This window comes from Seriola dumerili, unplaced genomic scaffold (assembly GCF_002260705.1).
Source record: "Seriola dumerili isolate Sdu_G_001 unplaced genomic scaffold, Sdu_1.0 BDQW01000066.1, whole genome shotgun sequence".
In the NCBI taxonomy this organism is placed as follows: Eukaryota; Metazoa; Chordata; class Actinopteri; order Carangiformes; family Carangidae; genus Seriola; species Seriola dumerili.
In genome coordinates, this window is record NW_019174321.1 from 2,065,292 (window position 1) to 2,085,304 (window position 20,013).

Sequence of the window (20,013 nt, forward strand, 5' to 3'; positions counted from 1 at the left end):
ATTCAGAGGGTAGAACCGGATCACCGGCTCCGCTGTGTCAGCCTCTGTTTATTGGTTAAACAATGCAGCACACGGTGCGAGGTGGCTCCGGGTGCTCCGGAGCCTGGTCCCTGGCGATGGTCTCGGCTTTGCGTCAGCCTCTCCTCGGCAGCGGCGGACCAGCGCCGCCAAGTCAGCCGGTGCAAACACAGACAGCTTCCGGTCACTGTTTCAAAATAAAACCAAAGCTGAAATAAAACTTCTGAATTCCTAACCTTATACGAGCATATAACAGAGATTTCAACTGCATGTCACGGTCTTCATCAGTGGAGAGAGTTTGTTAAATTAAGATAAGTGAGTAAGTGGGCGTCTTTCGAGATCAAGAATGAACTTTCTCACCTGAATAAAACAAATAAATCAAATAAAATCAATTAATCCAGGGGTTAGATGACATGATGAAACACCACAGAACATACATGGTTTTCTTAGAGATTTATTCAAGATTTTAATTTCAGTATGAAAGAAATTATATAGGCTGGTAGAACCTTGGTCACATTTATCTATTTATTTATTTATTTATTGTGAGAACAAATTATCAGCTGATTAGGTTGGTGTGTTTGTAACTGCTTCATTGGGTAAGTAATAATTAAGTACTTATTTCGGAATTAAAAAAAAAAAAAAAGTTTAAAGAGTTCATCTCAAAATTAAAGTCGGTCACAGGCTCATTGTGTGTGACTTGACTGATCTTCAGTTTCTGGAGGAAAGAGGAGAAACAGCGACACCTGGTGGATATAACCTTCATCACAGAGCAGCCCGGTCAACATCATAACAGTGAGAGAGATATAAGGTCATCTTGGGAAGCAACTGAGTACATTATATGGAGGACTAGGGATGAAAAGTAATAAAGCATTTCCTTAATTTCATGTCTTAATAGGCATTAAAATAGGAATTTATAAATGAACTATTAATCCATCAATGAATACTTCAGATTTAAACTGGATTTACAAAAACAGTATAAAACACTCATGAAATAAACCATTTATAAATACATTTATTAATTCATGAATAAATCATAGAACTCGAAAAGACATTTGGAAAAAGGGAATACAAACCTGGATTCCCTCTTCAATTTCCATTTCCTTTTTCCAGCTGTTTTTGCTTTTCCTGTCAGTTAATTAATTAGCTTAGTCATTTAGCTTCTCCATTTACTCTCTCTGTGACACCCTGGGCCTCCAGTGCTGTAAACACAGTTATATATATTCAATTTTAATTGTTGAATGTACTTATTTGTGTTTTCTTGTATTTATTTTACTGCTGCTTGGATTATTTCCTGTATGATGTTATTTACAGAAATAGCTGCCACCTTCACCATATCCTAAAGGTTTTCTATGACAGGATATTAAATCAAATCTAGAATCTTTCCTCAATAATAAAGCAACAAGACAGGAGGATTAGTCCTTTATTTATTTTCATCCTCGAGCGTTTCTGCATCAGCTTTTAGTTTTATTGAACTGAGTCTAAATATGTTCATCAGAACCAACAGCGCTTCAAAAGCCACAAAAAAGAAAATACAGCAAAGTCAGACAGAAACAAAAATAAGTCTGTTAGATTTTAATCTTCATTGTTTTACACAGTGAAAGTCTAAAGTGATTTCAGTGATTGTACAGTTCGACGTAAGGCTTCAGTTACACTTTAATGTGACCTGTAAGATGCATCCCATCATATTAATGTCAAAGGCCTCGTGTCCCCTGTCAGATTCTGATTTACTTAATTCTTTCTTTAATACACTTCACACAGTAACTTCCTGTTCATCTGTTAAATGTCATCACAACATTTTTAGTGTCAGAGACAAAAACACATCGTGGTTCAGCTGAATATTAATGACTCTTTGTTCAGTGGACTGTAAAGGTGTTTTTTAATAATTAATAATTAATCTGTGTCTCATAATTACAAGAATAATAACTTGAGGTATGGAGTTTGTCATTATACTTTCTGTGTATTATGATTATATGTAATTAGCATCTTGTAATTACGAAAACAAACTGTATTTTGTAATAATAAGATATGAGATCATCTAATGTGATTAATATTTTTGTACATTGTAATAAACTCGGTAAACATGTCATTACAACATACAAATCATGTAAGTCTAACACCTTTTATCACAATTATGAATGTGATATCAATGAACAAGTGATAGAAAACGTTTGTTACAGTGCAGCTGAAGTTTGACCTGTGAAATCTTCATCCACTGACACAGATGAAATTTAGGCACAAGTTCAGGTGGTCGAACAGACGACAACATTTTCTTCGTTGTCTTCACCAGTCAGAGCTTTTGGGTGAAGTCCTGACAATTACAATCTACAATCTACAAGAATTACAGTAATTAGATAAGTTTCATCTAATTACATGATCTTGTAGAAAAGAGAAACTCTTTTCTTGTGCAACTGCAATACACTTCTAATTTACTGCGTTCAGAAAAGTCAAGGTAAAGACACCAATCTACATACAAGATACAAATCTTGTAATCGTGAGATTTTTCTTTGCATCTGATGATAACAAAAACAAATCTCATAAAACATAACAACTAAATGTGAATCTCAATATACAACTTCCTTATATCATAAATATGATTTAACATCTTGTAATTACAAAAAACAATATTCATAATTACACAGTTTTATAATTACAGCGTATAATAAGAGCTTTTCTTGTAAATGTGACTTCTTAGTTTCTTAATTGTACATAAATAGTATCTTGTATTTACAAGAATAAATCCTCAATTTCTAATTACGAGCAATGAATTCATATGAATGAAATATTTTCTTTGAATTACAAGTTCTGTATCTTGTACTTAGATGTACAGTATTTTGTAATAACAAGAAAATCTTGTATCTTCAGATATTTTCTTGTAATGGTTTTGAAATGTGTTTTCTCATTTCAGTTTCAGCTGAACACAGAATAACAGAAGTCTCTCTCCAAGTTTCTGACACCAGTTTGAATTATTTCAGCTTTATTTCTGAGAGAACATCTTTTGTTGACATTTTGGTGGACAGGTATAAATACTACAGTACCCATGAGCCTCAGCTGACGTTGCCATGGAGACATGTCTTCGTTGTTACAGTTGTTAACACACGTGGCTCCACAGCTGCTGAACTTTTTCAAAACTGATTGAAGCAGCAGATTTCAACGGTGAATCTCACCTGCCATTAATGTCTCATGTGACAGGATTTTAAGCGCCTAAATGCATCCAGGGAATTGTAGTTAACTCCTCCCCCAAAATTTTTATGTCCACAAGCTTTTACTTTCGACTTTTTATCAAAGAAACAGATATTTTCTAACACAGGAAGTGGAGACATCTGAAATAAGTCCTCACACGTCACTGCGACGTCTGTACAATCCTGTAAATTTGATTTAACATCAAAACGAAAAAAGAGAATCAAGAAAACTTCTTCAGGATTTTTTTGCCGGATGTTTCTGAATTTCCTCCGTTAGGAAACAGTTACAGATAATAACTCAAATCTATACGATCTCTAACATCGTCCTTCCTTCTGAGGAGACAGTTGTTGTCCACGTCCATGGTGCTCCGTCCATCACGTACCATGTGTCCAACGCCGATGAGGTCAAACACTAGATTGTCTGAGGCTGTACCTGTTCCAGGTGTGTTTACCTGAGATAGCTGTTCGTTGTGTATCCTGTCATCGCAGTTTCAGTGCTCGACTCCAAAGAGACGTCACAGCTGTTCTGTCCAGCTTTCAACATCTGGGCAGTGTGTCCTCAATGTGTCCTCAGTGAGGACACAGTGTGACACCTTTGCGTCCTATAAACACGTGGACAGTCCGGTTCTCAGTTCGCCGTCTCCTGGAGGACAGCAGCTCTGTCTCTACACCTCCTTCTCCTCTTTACTGTGAAAAGACGTCCGTCTCAGCTTCTCCTTCACTTTCACGAACTCCGGAGCTTTCAGGTTTTCCTCCTGCTCCTTCTCCTGCTGCTTCTCCAGCTGCGACGTGAAGACAGAGAAACAATCAGAGACAGAGCTGGGGCGAAGACTAACAGCAGGACAACCGACTCAGAACATGAGGAACATGGCAGGTCAGTCAGCCCACTGCTTCAGCCCAGACTAAAAAATCTCTACAACTATTGGATGGATGTGACTTTTGCTTCAGAGATTCATGACGACCAGAGGATGGATCCCACTGACTTTGGTGATCATGTGACTTCTCCTCTAACGCCACCAATAGGTCAAAGTTTTCACTTCATGGCTTCATAAACAACTTTGTACAGACCTTAAAGGTCCAAGTGACTGGACTTAACATGCTAACATGCTAACATGCTAACATGCTAAATTAATGTGAACATTATACAAAGCAGATTCAGCATCAACAATCTCTCAGTTTACATCCAAACTTTAAGTCATTAATCAAACAAAATCTGGTGTGTGTGTGTGTGTGTGTGTGTGTGTTACCTCCTCCAGCTTCTTGTGTCTCTTCAGCAGCTCGGCCTCAAGAGGAGAAATCTTCTTTCGGGCTTCGTCCTCCTGTTTCCTCTGTTTGATCAGCTGATCTCTTTTCCTGGACTCCAGCACTCTGTGCAGCTCCGGCTTCGTCTCCACAGTCACCCCACCCCTTGTAAAAAAAACACACACACACATCATATATATTATTTCACTCATTCATCCATTCATTCATTCTGCACATTCCTCAGGTCACACTCATGCATGTATAACACACAACACACTTCCATACATGTGCAGAAACATTCAAATACAAACTGTCTTTTAGTAGATCTCCCATTTCAGTGTTTGCTGGTTCTGTTATTGTCTGTATATTCTGTTATGCTTTACATGTCTGCATGTATTGAACAGTTGTGTTGTTTAATATTGTATATTGTTTGTATTTAAACTCTATGTGTGTGTGTGTGTGTGTATCTGGATGAAGGAACAGCTGTTGTAATCAGTGTTTCACCCAGCAGAGGGCAGTCTGTTATAATCAAATATTAACCAGTGAACAAACACATCACTGTCAACCAGTTATTTAAACCAGTTATTTAACGAAAAAAAAATTAATATCAGGTGAATTCAGAAATGATAAAAATCTATATAAGACCAGGCCCTAAAAAAAAAATGACTGAATTAATCCCGTTGAACATGATTTCACAAAGATTTTCAAACGAATGTTCACATGTGTAAAGAACTAAATTTTATACATATATATATCAGATTTAAAACTCACAGAAAGACATGCGTTTTTTTGCTCATTCAACATCAGAAAAGACAAATTCCCGAAGTGTTGTCTTTGTGGAGGCTGGAAATCTAAATGATAAAGACCTTACATTACATCACCAGCGTATCTGCTGCATAATTATCATTTCATTTGCATTTTCTGTCTGTTTTTTTCTTTACTTTTTTATTTTCAGAAACATTTTCTGAGCTTTCCACAAAACAGTTTTAACTCAAGGTTCACGTAAAAAGTATCTGAAGTTCAGGTTTTAGTAAAGTTTTTCATGACAGTGTGTTTTATTTGTGCGTGGTTCTGGTCCTCCTCCAGCTTTCGTTTTCCTCCTGAATGATAAAACAGAGAGAGAGAATAGTCGATCTCGCTTTGCCCACAGTGTAAAAGCTGTGTGAGTGAATGAGCGACTGTGTGGAGGTGATGTGAAAACTTTCCCAGCGTCCTCGGCGATGGAGGCCTGTGAGGTGGGAGGCTGTTGCTTAGCAGCATCTGTTCACTTCTTCAAAAACTCCGCACAGTCTCAGCTTCAACAGTCGAGACGGAGCAGACTCAGAGAGGACGGCAGTAAAGTCTGATTCTCTTCATGTAACCAAAGATATTTGACCAGAAAAATACTGCTCTCTGATTGGTCAGCAGGCATCAGTTAAATGATGATATGGGTCAGTCAGCAGATGTTGCGTGAGTCCAAACTGGAAACATATTTTCATGCGAAGCTGCATCAAGAGATTAAAGTCAATAACCCTCGATAATCTGGTCCAACTGCTCGCAATGACGATTCATTTTAAAAATCCATCCTGATGTCAGGACCAGGTGTGTGTCCCTTCAGAGTTATAAAGTCACGGTGAACAAAGTGAGACGGCAGCAGATCTTCTGTTGGTTCGTTAATAAAATCCTGAAGAAATTCTGACATTTAGTTTTAAGGTAAGGCAGAGACACTCACTGTTCCTCCACCTCAGGCCAACATGGAGACTTTTTGTGTTCATCCATAAATATGCTCACTTTCAAAAATGTCCCCACTGTCAAAAACATGTTCAAACTTTCCAAAAACAAACAAAACTTTATTTTAAAAAATGTACACAGAAAAATGCCCTACTTTTCAAAATTGTTCTCACTTTCCAAAGATGTCCTCACTTTCACAAAAACATATTTACTTTCCTAAAAATATAAATTCTTTCAACAAATGTCCTCAGATTCTTAAAATGTCCCCACTTTGCTTAAATGTCCTCACTTGCCTGAAATGTCCCCAATGTCTTCAAATGCCCAAAAATATTCCCACTTTTCACCAATGTCCTCTCTTCCTGCAAAAACTACTCACTTTCTAAAAATATCTTCATTTCCAACAGATGTCCTCATGTTTGTCACATTCCCCCACATGTCCCCACATGTACATGTACTCAAACACACATGTACCTTTTGTAGCTGCTCAGCAGCTCTCGGTGAAGCTCTTGGTGACTTTTTGAAGCTTTGACAGGATTCACCAGCTTCTTGGGTTTTATGAGGTCGTCTTCCTCGTCTCCCTCCACGTAGTCAGGCTGGGGGACGTAGCTGGACACCGGGGATGGTTTCCTGTGGACGCCCTCAGACCGGTGCTGCTGCAGGTCTGCATACGCTGAGGCTGCAGACACAAGGGCCGAGAGGACTGGATTATCATGGAGATTACATTTCTAACATCTGAAACTTAGTTCTAACTAAATCATCTGGATGTTTGTTCATATTGTCACTGTAATGGACGCTGCAGCCTGTAGGGGACGCTGGCAGCACTTCAGACATTCACTCTGGTTATTTCATGATGTCATGTTATTTGTCAGGACGAAGCTGGATGTTTTTGAACATAGACGTCCATGTTTTCAGGTTTTATAGTCTAAACTGACTCTGTCTATGAGTCTCTGTCCATCGTCCCCGTTTGTCTGAGAGAAGAAAGAACAGATTAAAAGGCATCTGATCCGAGTCCTCAGATATTCTGGGAGACAGAGATCAGATGTCATACAGTTCACTTCACACAATGACCTCTTTCTCAAGTGCAACCAGAGACCAACATCCACTGCTGCTTCATATTTCAGAAAAATTAAATGAGCTCTGAACGTTTGGTCGTCAGGCTCGTCTCCGTTAGAAACCCATGGACGGCTACTGTGCGTGGCCAAAAGTATGTGGACAGCTGCTATAAGAGCAGATGTTGAACCTGGTGCAGGGATTTGTTCCTATTCAGACACCAGAACATCAGTGATGACAGAGGTGATGGATGGGGTTGAGGTCAGGACTCTATGCACGATAGTCAAGCTGGGAAACCAGAGTCTGAAGACTTTGTTCTTTACACAACAAGGTCAACACGTGCTGCATCATCTGAAAATAAATCTGAAACAGTTAGTCCAGTAATTGATTAGTCAATGAACAGAAAATTAATTGGCAACTATTCTGATTGACAATTGATAGTGTAAAACACAAGCAAAACCTCTGATCATTCTCAGGTGTCAGTTTCTCTAACGTCTGAGATTTCCACTACGTTTAGTGGATACAGTGCTGTAGCGCCTCCCGGAGGGCACAGGCTGAAACAGATAATGAGCATTGTGGGATTCGGACAGATATAATTTTACCTGCCCTTCTGATTATGTGTTTGTTGTACAATGATTCAGGTAATGGGAGGGGGAGTGTGAGTGTCTGGGCTGCCACGCCCGACTGCTACAGATGTACCCTAACCCTGTAGTGAGGAGACTTTGAATGAAGGCTGCATGGATATATCACAGTTATATCACAGTAAACTGAATATCTTTGGGTTTTGGATTGTTGGTCATCAAATTAAAATAAAACATTTTAGATGAAACTCACTATAAAGCCAAAGTGAGCTGCCGATTCACCTGATAATTCTCTGTAGGTTCATCACTACCAGACTCCTGAACATGACAATATAATAAGCTACACTGTTAAAATATATATTATAGCTGCTTCAAGTGATGATGGACTCAGACTGTGACTTTTAACTTCATTTGAGAGTCTGAGAGTTTGTTCTAATGATTCAACAGGAGAGAAGTCAGCTGACTGTCTGTGGGACAAATGAACAGGACTGATGCAGGAAGCCTGGACGGACTTTGAGATATTGTGTGGTTTCATATTGATTCGAGACAGGACGTGCGAACTGAACCCTCTCTGTAGTATTGACATCTCTGTGAGTGCCTGTTATCTGGTTACAACTCAGAGCTGATTTCTGCCTCTGTCTGATATCAGTGCAGAGGAAGACTGTCTGACTCCGGCGCAGCCAGGAGGAAATGTGATCATGTTACACGTAATGTAGGAGGATAATGTCTTTAGTCTTTAATTCATTCATCCTGAGGAAATTTTTCATGCTTTCTCAGTCACACACACACACACACACACACACACACACACACTCTCACACACACACACACACACATTCTTCAAACGCAGCAGGTTGAACTCTGAACTGTTACATAAACACTGAGGTCAAACCCTGACCTGTTGCAAAAGACAAAATAGTTTGACTAAGGTCAAACTGCAGCTATTGATCAGCTCCTACAAAAATCATCCTGTTTTTTACTGGACTGAACTAGAAGTAAAACACCAGAGAATAATGGAGCTAACCAGAACTACAACATCAGAGAAGACTGGACCGAACCAGGACTAAAACATTAGAGTATACTCGACTGAACCAGGGCTAAAACACCAGAGTATATTGGACCAAACTAGGATTAAAACACCAGAGTATACTGGACTGAACCAGGATTAAAACACCAGAGAACAGGGGACTGTACCAGGACCGAGTGCAAGAGCTGTGTCTGCATGACTCCACATTCCTTTAATTGTTCCAAAAACCTGAGAAATCTTTCATTACATAAGAATCTCAGCAGAGTAAGTTGATGTAAACTCCCACTCTCGGCAGTGACTTCATCCTCTCACTCTGACTTCATCCTACACTCACCAACCTCACACTGGTTTATTAACAGTTCGCACCAAGCTGCTCTCCAACACACGAGACTTGAATTATTTATGAAATGCAAATCATAAAAGCGGATATACAAACTAACTAATAACAGCCTATAAAAAGTATATGAACTAATGACTATAAATAATCTCCATTTAAATGAGTAATTTATTCCTGCATATGTGAATAAATTATTTTAATTCTAGTTCCAAAATAGTGAGTGAACAAGTTGATTTTCATTCATATAACAGGTGAAATAATCTCCATCAACTTATCAACTTTCTTGTTTTAAGAAAATACAACTTTTAGAAATGTTTGCATTTGTTTCGAGTTTCATTCTGTCATAAAACAACTTACACAAAACTCACTTTTCTACAGATTCACCCAAAGACGCACAGGTTCAGCCAAAGCTCAAACATGAAGAAAATTCAATAAAACCGATGAAATTATTTCCATAGTTAGTAGGATAATTGTCACAGTGTCAGGACACAGATTTAGTGGTTTGTAGAATTTGGACAGAAAACCACATTTAGTTTCCTGTTTTATTGGTTTATTTGACACTTTGATCAACAGAACATGAACAAAATTATTGATTAAAACATAATAACCACACACAGAACAGTAGTACACACCCACCAGTATAACACATGTAAGTTCACTACAACCTGAACTAAAGACGCTTCAGAGGGATCCAGGATCAGAGTCAGTCCTCCTCTGGTTCTTACCAGACTTCACCATCCCCTCCCTGGCTGTGCTCGGCTGGTCGGGGCTGCCGATCCTCCTCTGATCCATCTGATCCATCTCATCTGGTTCTGATCTGGTGCTGATGATCCTCATGTGTTTCAGTCAGCGGGAGCAGCAGCACTCCTCCTCTGCCTCCTCTCCTCTGACTGAATCATGCCCAGTGCGAAACAAAGGTCACATGATCCGCTCAGTGTTTCCTTTGCTCCTCCTCCTCCTCCTCCTTGTGTCTCCCCTCCTCCTCCTCCTCCTCCTCCTCTTCCTCCTCTTCCTCCTCTTCCTCCTCCTTCTCCTCTGTGTGAGGCTGCATTTCTGCTCTGAGCCTTTTCCCACGCTGCTGTCAGCTTCAGTTCATCTTCCAGATCCAGCAGGTTCAGAGTTTCAGTTTTCAAAGATTAAAGACAGTAAAGTGTGAATGTCGTGTGACGACCTGCTGGTGGCGCTGAAACAAACACGGGGGCTGTTTCATGTTTCAAGTGGTTGTTTTCTGTCAGAACGGTCAGATCTGGATTCATTTTTTTTTGTCTCACCTCTTCACCTCCCTCTCTTCTTCATCATCATCATTCAGTGTCGGCACCTTCACCTTGTCGCTCGAACAACGTCACTGTTTGTTATTCTTGTATGAATGCAGCTCATGTTTCAGTCACATCTACTCGTGTGTGGCAGCTGAGGATCTGAGCGGTGTTCACGCCAGAGCTGGAAACATGTCACTTACAACTATGAACGAGAGCCATCAACACGAAGAGCGTAGCCTTGTTGTGCTGGCTCCTGAGGTGTTTTTCTTTATTCTGTGTTCAGCGTTTCTTTAATGGAATAATTTCCACCCTTCAATAATCAGATTCCCATCTCAGATGAACTGAGCTCTGTCAGGATCTCATCTACAATGTGGCAGCGCTGGCGTTGCAGCCTGTATGTAAATGTGTGATTATTGTGGAATGTCTTTTGTTTTTATGTGGATTTGTTGTTGTTGTTGTTGTTGTTGCTGTTGTTTTTCTTTTTGCTAGGGACTCCCCTTTGAGCTGTGTCCTTAATAAAGATCGAATGAATGTTATTATTGGACCGTCTCTGTGCTGCAGTCATGCATGGAGGATCTATTCTGAGCCGGCTTCCCAGACTCTGACGTTTAACTGAGTTTGCAAGTAAAAGTGACCTTTGACCTGGAGAGTCGCCTTGGGCCTTTGACTGAGACTAATAACTCATATTTTCTCTCTGAGCTGAGGCGAGTTGGTGGCGCTTTTTGCGTTGAGCTGCAGGAGAATGAGCTGCTTCTGGCAGGAGCTCGCCACTGAGGTTGAAATCCTCCGGAGGATCAGATTCGTTATCCGACATGCCTCAGCGAGCGGAGAGGATGCAACACAAAATGTTCTGCTGTCGTGCTGAATGACAGCAGAGAGAGACAACACTTAAAGTTTGACACGTTACAAGTAATTGGCTGAAGGCCAGTGTGTCAGGTTGTGATTGGATGAAGATAAGAATGAGCTGGTGAAGTTTAGAGAGAGCAGGAAACGGTGCACAAGGAGATAGTCTTGACTGAAGCTTCATTTCAGTAGATGTCAGAGTTTTAAATGTGCAGGGACGAAGTGGCCCAGGATTTTTCGCTTGGACTGATTTAGTTTGTAGAGCAGAAACCGAAGCTGTACGACATTATCCTGCCAAATAAACCCAGACTAGACTCCCGTTGTCTCCTGCCTAATGCTTACTGTGTAAAACTGGACTCACTGGGAGCTGTACTGGGAGCTGTGGTCCTGAACCCACTCTGCTGCTGTGCTCCTCCTCCTCAGCCTGTTGTCTGCAGAGTCGCTGCTTCTAGATTCAAGACTTGAGGCATTTGGATTTTACCGGATTTTCTCTGAGCTTTTCATACCGCAGTTTTTTTTTTACTTTGTTATTCATGTAAAGTGAGTCAGCAACAGTCCACTGCTGCCTCTGTGTTTATACAGTGATAAAGATATAAACACAGAACCAGTGGGAGGAGGATCGGAGCTGCAGGGCTGGAGAGGCAGACGACCACAGTGGGCTGCTCCACGGGGCTCCATCTCTTTCCCTCTTGCTCAACCTTTCCCTCTCTCTGTATTATTATCATTTTTCACATTGAGGCCCAATAGCCTGCTGCTAAAAGCTGCTGTGTGAAGTTGATGTTGATTAAAAGTCATAAACCTGATTCGCAGTGGTCGTCGGAGTTTATTTAAAGAACTGAACGCGACAGCCTACGTGATCTATTTATGAACTGATTGTGTTTACTGACCCCCAACAACCGGCTCCTGATTGGTCACTCAGCGCCTGTAAGTGTGTGTGCTTAGTTTGAAAACCTGTCACACATCTTCATGGTGTAATCAGAGTGGACAGCAGTCTCAGGAAGCAGCTGACGGTTCAGTGGCTCCACAACAGGCTCATTACAGCCCGATCCACACTGAGACAGCAGTGATAAGCCTGAACAACCATTCACAGGTCAGACTCGCCTCCCGCAGGCCACCTTTGTTCTCCCGGTTGGACGGTAACCTGAGAGGGACAAACATACCTTTGCCGTTTGGGTGCTTTCCATTTTTCACACACTGCTGCTTCAGCGGAGGCTCGTGGTCGATGGTGTACGCCTTCTGGAAGAGAGAGAAGAAGAAGAAAGAGAACATAGAAGGTGTAAGTGCAAAGTCATCACGCGAGGAAGGCAGAGCGGTGGATAAATAAACAGAAATCCACAACACGACAATCATCAACACAAAAAACAGACAGTAACACTGAGGGGAACTAAAAGTTACCGAGGTTGGTGGTACTGAACAGTCTCAGCACACACAGCTACGGTAAGCCCTGAGGGACAAACCCGTCAATCATTCATCACCTACGAAGGGTAAAGCTGTAATGTGGCTTTTCCCAACAACCTGAGCAACGCTGACACAAGTGACATCACCTGAGGACATTTACCAGACTTCACACAACTCCCTCTGCAGACACTTTACAATATATATGTAGTGTTTCTCCCCAACACCTGGAAACACCTGGAAACACACACATCCAGGCTGCAGGTTTCCTCTGAAACATGTGAGTAAGTGTGAAAGATTTCTGTCTGGAAATGTTGGACTGTTCCTTTAACAACATTCAGCTGCCAGAGTTTAGTTCTTCTGATCCAGATTTTCTCTCTTCCCTCCTCCTCCTCCTCTTCCTCCTCCTCCTCCTCCTCCTCTCTCAGGGTGTTTCTCAGCTGCTCCTCTCCTGTCTGACTCCAGGTCAGTTGGACAGCGTCCTCTCTGACTGAATGGACTTTGTGTTGGTTGCTAGGAGACCTCATCAGGCTTCAACATGGTGACAAGGCCCTCTCTGTCTCATAGACCCCCTTCCCCTCCCACCTCCCACCTCTTCAGGGCTGACGGGGGTGATGGTGGGGGTGAGGGGTATGAAGTATGAAGTCTCCACTGTGCCCCTCGGTAATTTAACTCAAGGTTCAGGACATTTAAACCAAGACGCAGCCAACATGACCAGGTTAGTTAGTGATTTATAATAATTCATATGTTCAACATAAACACAAGATTCACTGAAACAATAAAAGCCGAGGGCCCTTCTCATCACAGTGCATCAACATCAGTGATGCAGGAGACACCTATAGGTCCCCTGTCAGTTCAGTTATTATTGTTATTTGTGCATTGGTTCACTGTGAGACACAAGCAGTGATGGAAAGAAAAGAAACTCTCTGTCTTTTTGTAAATGCATGAGGAGATAAACTGTAATACGTTGTTACTGTCAGTGCGTCCTGAAGATGAACAGCAGCCTCTCCCTCTGCCCTCGGACTGGACGGTCTGTGTTGTACAGATTAATCCCCCTGAGGCGTGTCTGTGTTTGTTATGTTGGGCTGCATGTGTGGCATCTGAAGCTTCCACCCTCAGTGTTGTCTGCTCAGGCTGAAAAAGACGAGTCTGACCTCTGGTGGTCAAACATCGACATTACACCTCCGTCATCACACAAACCAGACGCAGCGGCAGAGGAAGTACTGAGATCCTTTACTGAAGTAAAAGCAGTAATACTGCTGTGTAACACTACTCCATTACATGTAAAAGTACTGCATGTAGTTTTATCAGGAGGAAAATGTACTTAAATGATCGATGTAATGGTACTTTTTTTTTTTACTACTTGTTTTTTACTGAAGCATTAATGGCAGTATAGAAGCATTAGAGGCATTTTTATATTGTCACTGGTCAAAAGGGAGCAAATGTTCGGACTTTAAGTAAAAATTATTGTCACAATGTGCCAATTGTTTTTAATTTAATTCACTGTTTGTTCAGTTTTAAGAGTGAAAAATGTCCTTCACAGTTTCCTGTAGAACACAGAGACATATTCAGATGTCTGGTTTGTTTTGACCGTCAGTCTGAAACTCAAAGAGTTTCAACTTATTTTAAAAGAAAAGTCTCAAATTCTCACGTTTAAGAAGCTGGAACCATCGAACATTTCTACCTGAAAAATGATTTTGAGTGACTAATCATATTAGTTCATTTTTCTGTCGATCAATGAATCAACAGAGTCACTGAATCATTGCAGCTCTACTAATTAATTGTAATATTAATCTTGTTGGCTGGTCAAATCTATAAGTTATAAAACTCATAACCAGCTCCCATTGGGTTCAGGAGGCGGACACCTTCTCTACATTTAAGATACAGGTTAAAACCGTCCTCTTTGATGAAGCCTTATGGTTCGAGCGGCCTCAGGTGAGCCCTGAACCATCCCTTAGTGATGCTGCTATAGGCCGCTGGCGGAACTCCCACAATGCACTGAGCATCTCTCTCTCTCTCTCTCTCTCTCTCTTCATGCAGGTATCTCTGACTCCTGTTATGATGATCTAGAAAATTTATAATTAACATTTTTTGAGCTGAGTGAAAGAATCAGACCACCTTAAACAACCTCCGACCACCTTAAACAACCTCAAACCACCTTTAAACAACCTCCGACCACTTTAAACAACCTCAAACCACCTTAAACAACCTTAAACAACCCCAAACCACCTTAAACAACTTGGACCACCTAAAACAACCTCTGACCACCTCAAAAAACTTCAGACCACCTTAAACAACCTCCGCCCACCTTAAACAACCTTAAACAACATCAAACCACCTTAAACAACCTCCGCCCACCTTAAACAACCTTAAACAACCTCAGACCACCTTAAACAACCTGATAATCAAAATGTGTAACGTCATCTTTGTGTCTTTGAGACACTGGAAAACAACAGAGTATAATCTAACTAAACTAAGTTTTACAGAGATCTGAAGGAAGAAGACCCCCCCCCCACAGGTGATTACAGAGGCCTGTTCTTCTTCTTCTTCTTCTTCTCTGAGTCAGCTCAGGTTTCAGTATTTTTAGCTGCAGAGATTTTCTCTGATTGTCTTAATCTGCCTCTCTGGCCCGAGCTGGATTTAACCCACTGATGATCCACACCACAAACACACAAACCTGGTTTATTTAAAGCCACGTGTGTGTTTCGTGTGAGGGATCGGTCGGTCTGACCCTGGATCTGTCAGGCTGCAGCGGGGCGGAGGTCAGAGTCAGCTCCATGTTCTTCTTCTTCTTGTTAATGAGCGACGTTACGTAACCGCAGCTGAAAATACTCCGCTGCTATTTATTCTCTCATACTTGATTCACTTACTCACACATGAGTTCACAGAAGACAGGATCTGAGCTGTGATTGGTCGAGACCGGGCCGACATGCACACAGCATCTGACTGTCACTAAATCACATTCTCCACCATATTAAAACACAGTGAAGGATTTAACCTCTGCTCCATCTTAAATGAAACTGAGAGCTGTATCCAAACCTTAAAGAGGCTTCACTGCTGTAAATAAAACATATAACATAACTTTATTTATACATTTAAATATGTAGAAACAAGCTGAGAAAACCAGCTGAAATTGCTGGTGTGTGTATGTGTGTGTGTGTGTGTGGGGGGGCTTTAACATTTAAAAAGTTAAAAACTAATTTGCAGATAAACACAGACTTTCAATGAAAGCAGCTGGAATAAACTCACTTTACATGTGAACAGATTTCTGCTTTTTTTGTGTTAATATCTGATGAAAACTCTGTTTTTAATAATATTTTAAGTCATTATCACTAAAGATTTGTCACTTATTTTATATCCTGGCAGCTTTATACTTTATTCAGTCTTGCAGCTGAGTTTGTGCTGAGACAAAAGGAGACATGTACGTGGGGTGAGGACAGGATAACTTTAATATTACTGTCAGGTTCCTGGTTTAAAACAGCCCTTTGAAATAACCCAGAAACAGGTTGCTTTTACTGTGTCAGTGCTGTATGAACCCTCACAGGTGTGGCTGCAGTTTGACCACTAACCACCTGGTCAGTACACAGCTTAGTGACAAATACAGCTGTCCAGATGTGTTAGTAAACGTACAGCCAGGAACCAGAACTGAACCCCAACCCCTGGCAGCTGTTGTGTTCACTGTCGCTGGTTGACATGAACACCAACATGAAGTAGGAGGAGTTCAGTGAACGCCACACAATATGTTCTGGAGACAGTTTAACACTGAACCCAGGAGGGGAAACGAACGACTCAATCGCACTGAGGCAACAGCAGAACGACAAATGACCTGTTACTCTCAATTATCTGTAAATCAACTCAGGACCCGACTGAAGCCGAGGCCTCGATCTGGAATCAAACAGGCTCACATCTGCTGCTGCTGCTGCTGCTGCTGTGTCCACTACAGGCTGAAAACCCCCTGAGGTGTCATAAATACAGATCAAAAATAAAAGATGATTCAGTGCAGACTCTGGAGGCAGAAGAACTCTTGATGTTGTTAGTGTCAGGTCCTGCTCAGACCAGCTCAAGTTCAGACGACCACACTGCAAAATCCATTTACATCTTTGGACACATGACAAGATAAAAAATTCAATGCACATACAGACAGATAATCTGGAGAGTAGACCAACGCTGCGTATAGACTGTGAGACTTCAGACCCCCCCCCCCCCCCCCCCCTCCCTGTCAGTATGTGTCGATGTGCAGCTCTGAGTTTCATCTGGCCTCCACCTGCTGCTGCTGACGGGAACACTGCACTGAAAATAGACTAATGAGTCCATCTGAGGGGACATTACAGATACATGACCCACTCCGATACCTCCCTCCATACGCCCCTCCACCCTGCTGTCAGCTGTTGGTCACCGTAGCAACAAACACACCCCAACACGCCCTCCTCAACAGGTGTGTCGCGCCCCATAGCTCAAATATTTGTAAATGCTCTGCTTTTTCTGAGGGTGTTTGAGGAATCTTTGTTTCCCAGCTCTGTGGAATTTTCCTCTTTTACTGTAGCCGTCACAGAGGAGTGGCTCTCTGCCAAACAGTCACAGCACCTGGCCACAGTGATGCACAGGTGTACTCCAGGACACTGTGACATCACTGTCAGGTGTGGTTACAGGTGTCTGACCACCAGGGGCAAATTAGTGAAGGTAGTACACAGGACTGAGAGAAGTCTCATCCATTCAAGTCCAAGTCTTTGATTTGATGTGGTTTTTAGAAGACCTGTCTCGATCAGAGTAATTTGTGTTTTTTGTTACCCTACTTTTTTTTCAAAAAAAATTAACAAGATTGACTTTGTATCTTCAATATTCTTCCTGTTGAGTTTTATGATCCATTGAGAGACAGAAATGTCTTTGTTCTGGGAGACTGCCAGGATCCAGGACTGGGATAAGTGCTCATTGTGAAACTGGCACACATAACTAAAAGAAAAAAAAAATTATAAATAAAATGAAACAATACATAATCTAAAACATATACATGTATATATAAAAAAAACAGTTCAGCTCGAGGTTGTGATGCCACATGACCTCTGACCTCTGATCTCATCTTCACATCCTAAAATATCTCAATCAGTCGTGGTGTCATGTTGTAAATGTGAATTTAAATATAGCCTCTGATTTCTGCAGCATGTAAAAAATGACTTTATTACTTTATTAAACTTGAGTCCAACAATGACAAACAAACACCAGTTAATAAAAGTAAGGTTGCAACTAAGAGTGACTTGTTTATGTTTCGGTTTATTATCATTATTGTTAATATTTGTTTCATGCTACGGCTCAAATTGCTTTGAGCTGGAATGAGCTAGAAACATGAAACTTGGCCCAATAACTGGAAATGATGTGCATGTGCTTCCCAAGAAATATGATCCCAATCAGCCAGATGGTGGCACTGTGATTAAGTGCAAGTTTGGAAAAGCCACACCCCTGACACCACGTCCGACTCAATGTGCTCTACAAAAAAGCCTCTGGGACCCTGAAAGTCCCCCATGATGGATTTTCGGCCATATTGAATTTTTTGACATCTCCTCCTAATCTTAGAAATCTTACTTATTTTTCAAGACATTGACCAACAAACTCCACAAGGGGCGGGGCTTCGCAGGAAATTGGCCACAACTCGTTAACAATTTGACCAATCATCCTAAATCAGGGTACATATCCTCAGGTTATGTTTATGTGAATACGTCTACCAAAGCATTTTGAGCAGGTCGTGTACCTCAAAACCCGGAGGACAGAAGATCACCACATTTGAACATGATTTTGGGGCCAGTTTTAACCAAAATCTGAAGAGCTAAATTGATTGCTCCAAGTGGGCGTGGCCTATCAAATTATTATTCATAACTCAAGATGCCTTTGATCAATCCTGACTAAACTCTAAACAGACGTCCTGCAGTACGTCCTGAACATATACACTGAGTTTTGTTCACATCCGATGAAGGGGGGGGGGCAAATGGTGGAACTTTGATTCCAGTTATTGAAAAGCTGTATACGTTGTAATGATGAAACAAGTGTCTGATTGGTCTAAATCCTTCAACCTGGAGTGACTTTGCTTGGATTTGTGAAGCCTGAAACCCACTAAAATATCACTTAGTGAATCACAATGAAAGATACCCATCAGTTCCCACAAGCTGACATCTACAAATATTGGATGGATCCAGGGAGTCGTCACCATTTTTGTTTGAAAAATGATTTTAATGATGTGTCAGTCGACTAATCAATGAATCAGCTGATCAATTCAGCTCAAACTAAACATGTAAAACTTCTGACAGGTTCAACAGGCCTGAGCGTGTTTCTGTAGCTAAAGACAAAATGGTAAAACAGTCAGTTTGTGCTGGAAATAGATGGTTTCACAAACTTCCAACCCACTCTCACAACAGTTTGTGAAATTTAATCTATTGATTTATGTACATGGACTCGAACTTTCAAACTAATGTATTTCAAATGGAACATTTTTTAGAATTAATGAAGCGCTACATTCATCAAGGCACAGACATGGCAGCAGAGTCACTACGAGGTGGATGGACGACGTCCAAAGATCAGGACCGTGACTACAGAGACCAGGTTCACATCCAGAGCCCCGTCTGTGGTTTAGACAACAAAATCTCTTTGGTTAAGGTCAGTGAAAGATGGGGGTTCTGGTTAATTGTAAATAAACAGGTTGTGTCTGAAGTGACTGTGAACTGTCTCTGTATCAAACCAGATCTTTACGAAACCTTAACCAAGTGCCGTGAGAGTCTGANAAGATCAGGACCGTGACTACAGAGACCAGGTTCACATCCAGAGCCCCGTCTGTGGTTTAGACAGCAAAATCTCTTTGGTTAAGGTCAGTGAAAGATGGGGGTTCTGGTTAATTGTAAATAAACAGGTTGTGTCTGAAGTGACTGTGAACTGTCTCTGTATCAAACCAGATCTTTACGAAACCTTAACCAAGTGCCGTGAGAGTCTGAACAGAACCATAAACCCACAGTGTACTGTTAAGAAACCCATGTGCACAAATCTTTACATTACATTTCACGTTGAAGCTTCAATCAAATCCAAATCTACTGTAAAACCGAGCTGTTAAACTCTTAGGGTCTAAACAATAATCCTTCTCCGCCAGAGACAAACAGCAGCAGTGCAGGACTGACCTTCTTTCCATACGCAGCTCCCATTCTTCCCAGTGCTCTGCTGAGTCTTTGTTGTTTGTTTGTGGCAGCAGGTTCACAGTCCTCACAGTCTTCCTGCCTTCCTGCCTTTCTTTCCTCTCCAGCACTTTTCCCAGCAGCCTCTGCCCCCCAACCCCCCCACCCCCAACACCACCACTACCACCACCTCTTTGTCCTCCCCCCCCCAACTGCCTGGCAGCCTG

The 20,013-nt window shown here is 41.4% G+C and overlaps 1 protein-coding gene across 3 annotated transcripts in view; it reads right to left on the reverse strand.

Moving 5' to 3' along the window:
- Window positions 1–1,443: 1,443 nt before the first annotated feature.
- LOC111219525 (protein FAM107B-like) overlaps window positions 1,444–20,013 on the reverse strand; it is a 38,163-nt gene continuing 19,593 nt past the window's right edge. Inside the window, exons 2-6 of one of the 3 annotated variants that reach the window (XM_022742235.1) lie at window positions 19,793–19,897; window positions 12,404–12,479; window positions 6,621–6,825; window positions 4,445–4,604; window positions 1,444–3,979 (exon numbers count right to left, since the gene is read on the reverse strand). In XM_022742235.1, coding sequence (XP_022597956.1) covers window positions 3,863–3,979; window positions 4,445–4,604; window positions 6,621–6,825; window positions 12,404–12,479; window positions 19,793–19,816 — 582 coding nt within the window. In that variant the 5' untranslated portion in view covers window positions 19,817–19,897 and the 3' untranslated portion in view covers window positions 1,444–3,862. Of the gene's footprint in view, window positions 3,980–4,444; window positions 4,605–6,620; window positions 6,826–9,869; window positions 10,014–12,403; window positions 12,480–19,792; window positions 19,909–20,013 lie in introns of those variants that run through there. The other 2 variants (XM_022742234.1, XM_022742233.1) reach the window with 2 other exon arrangements.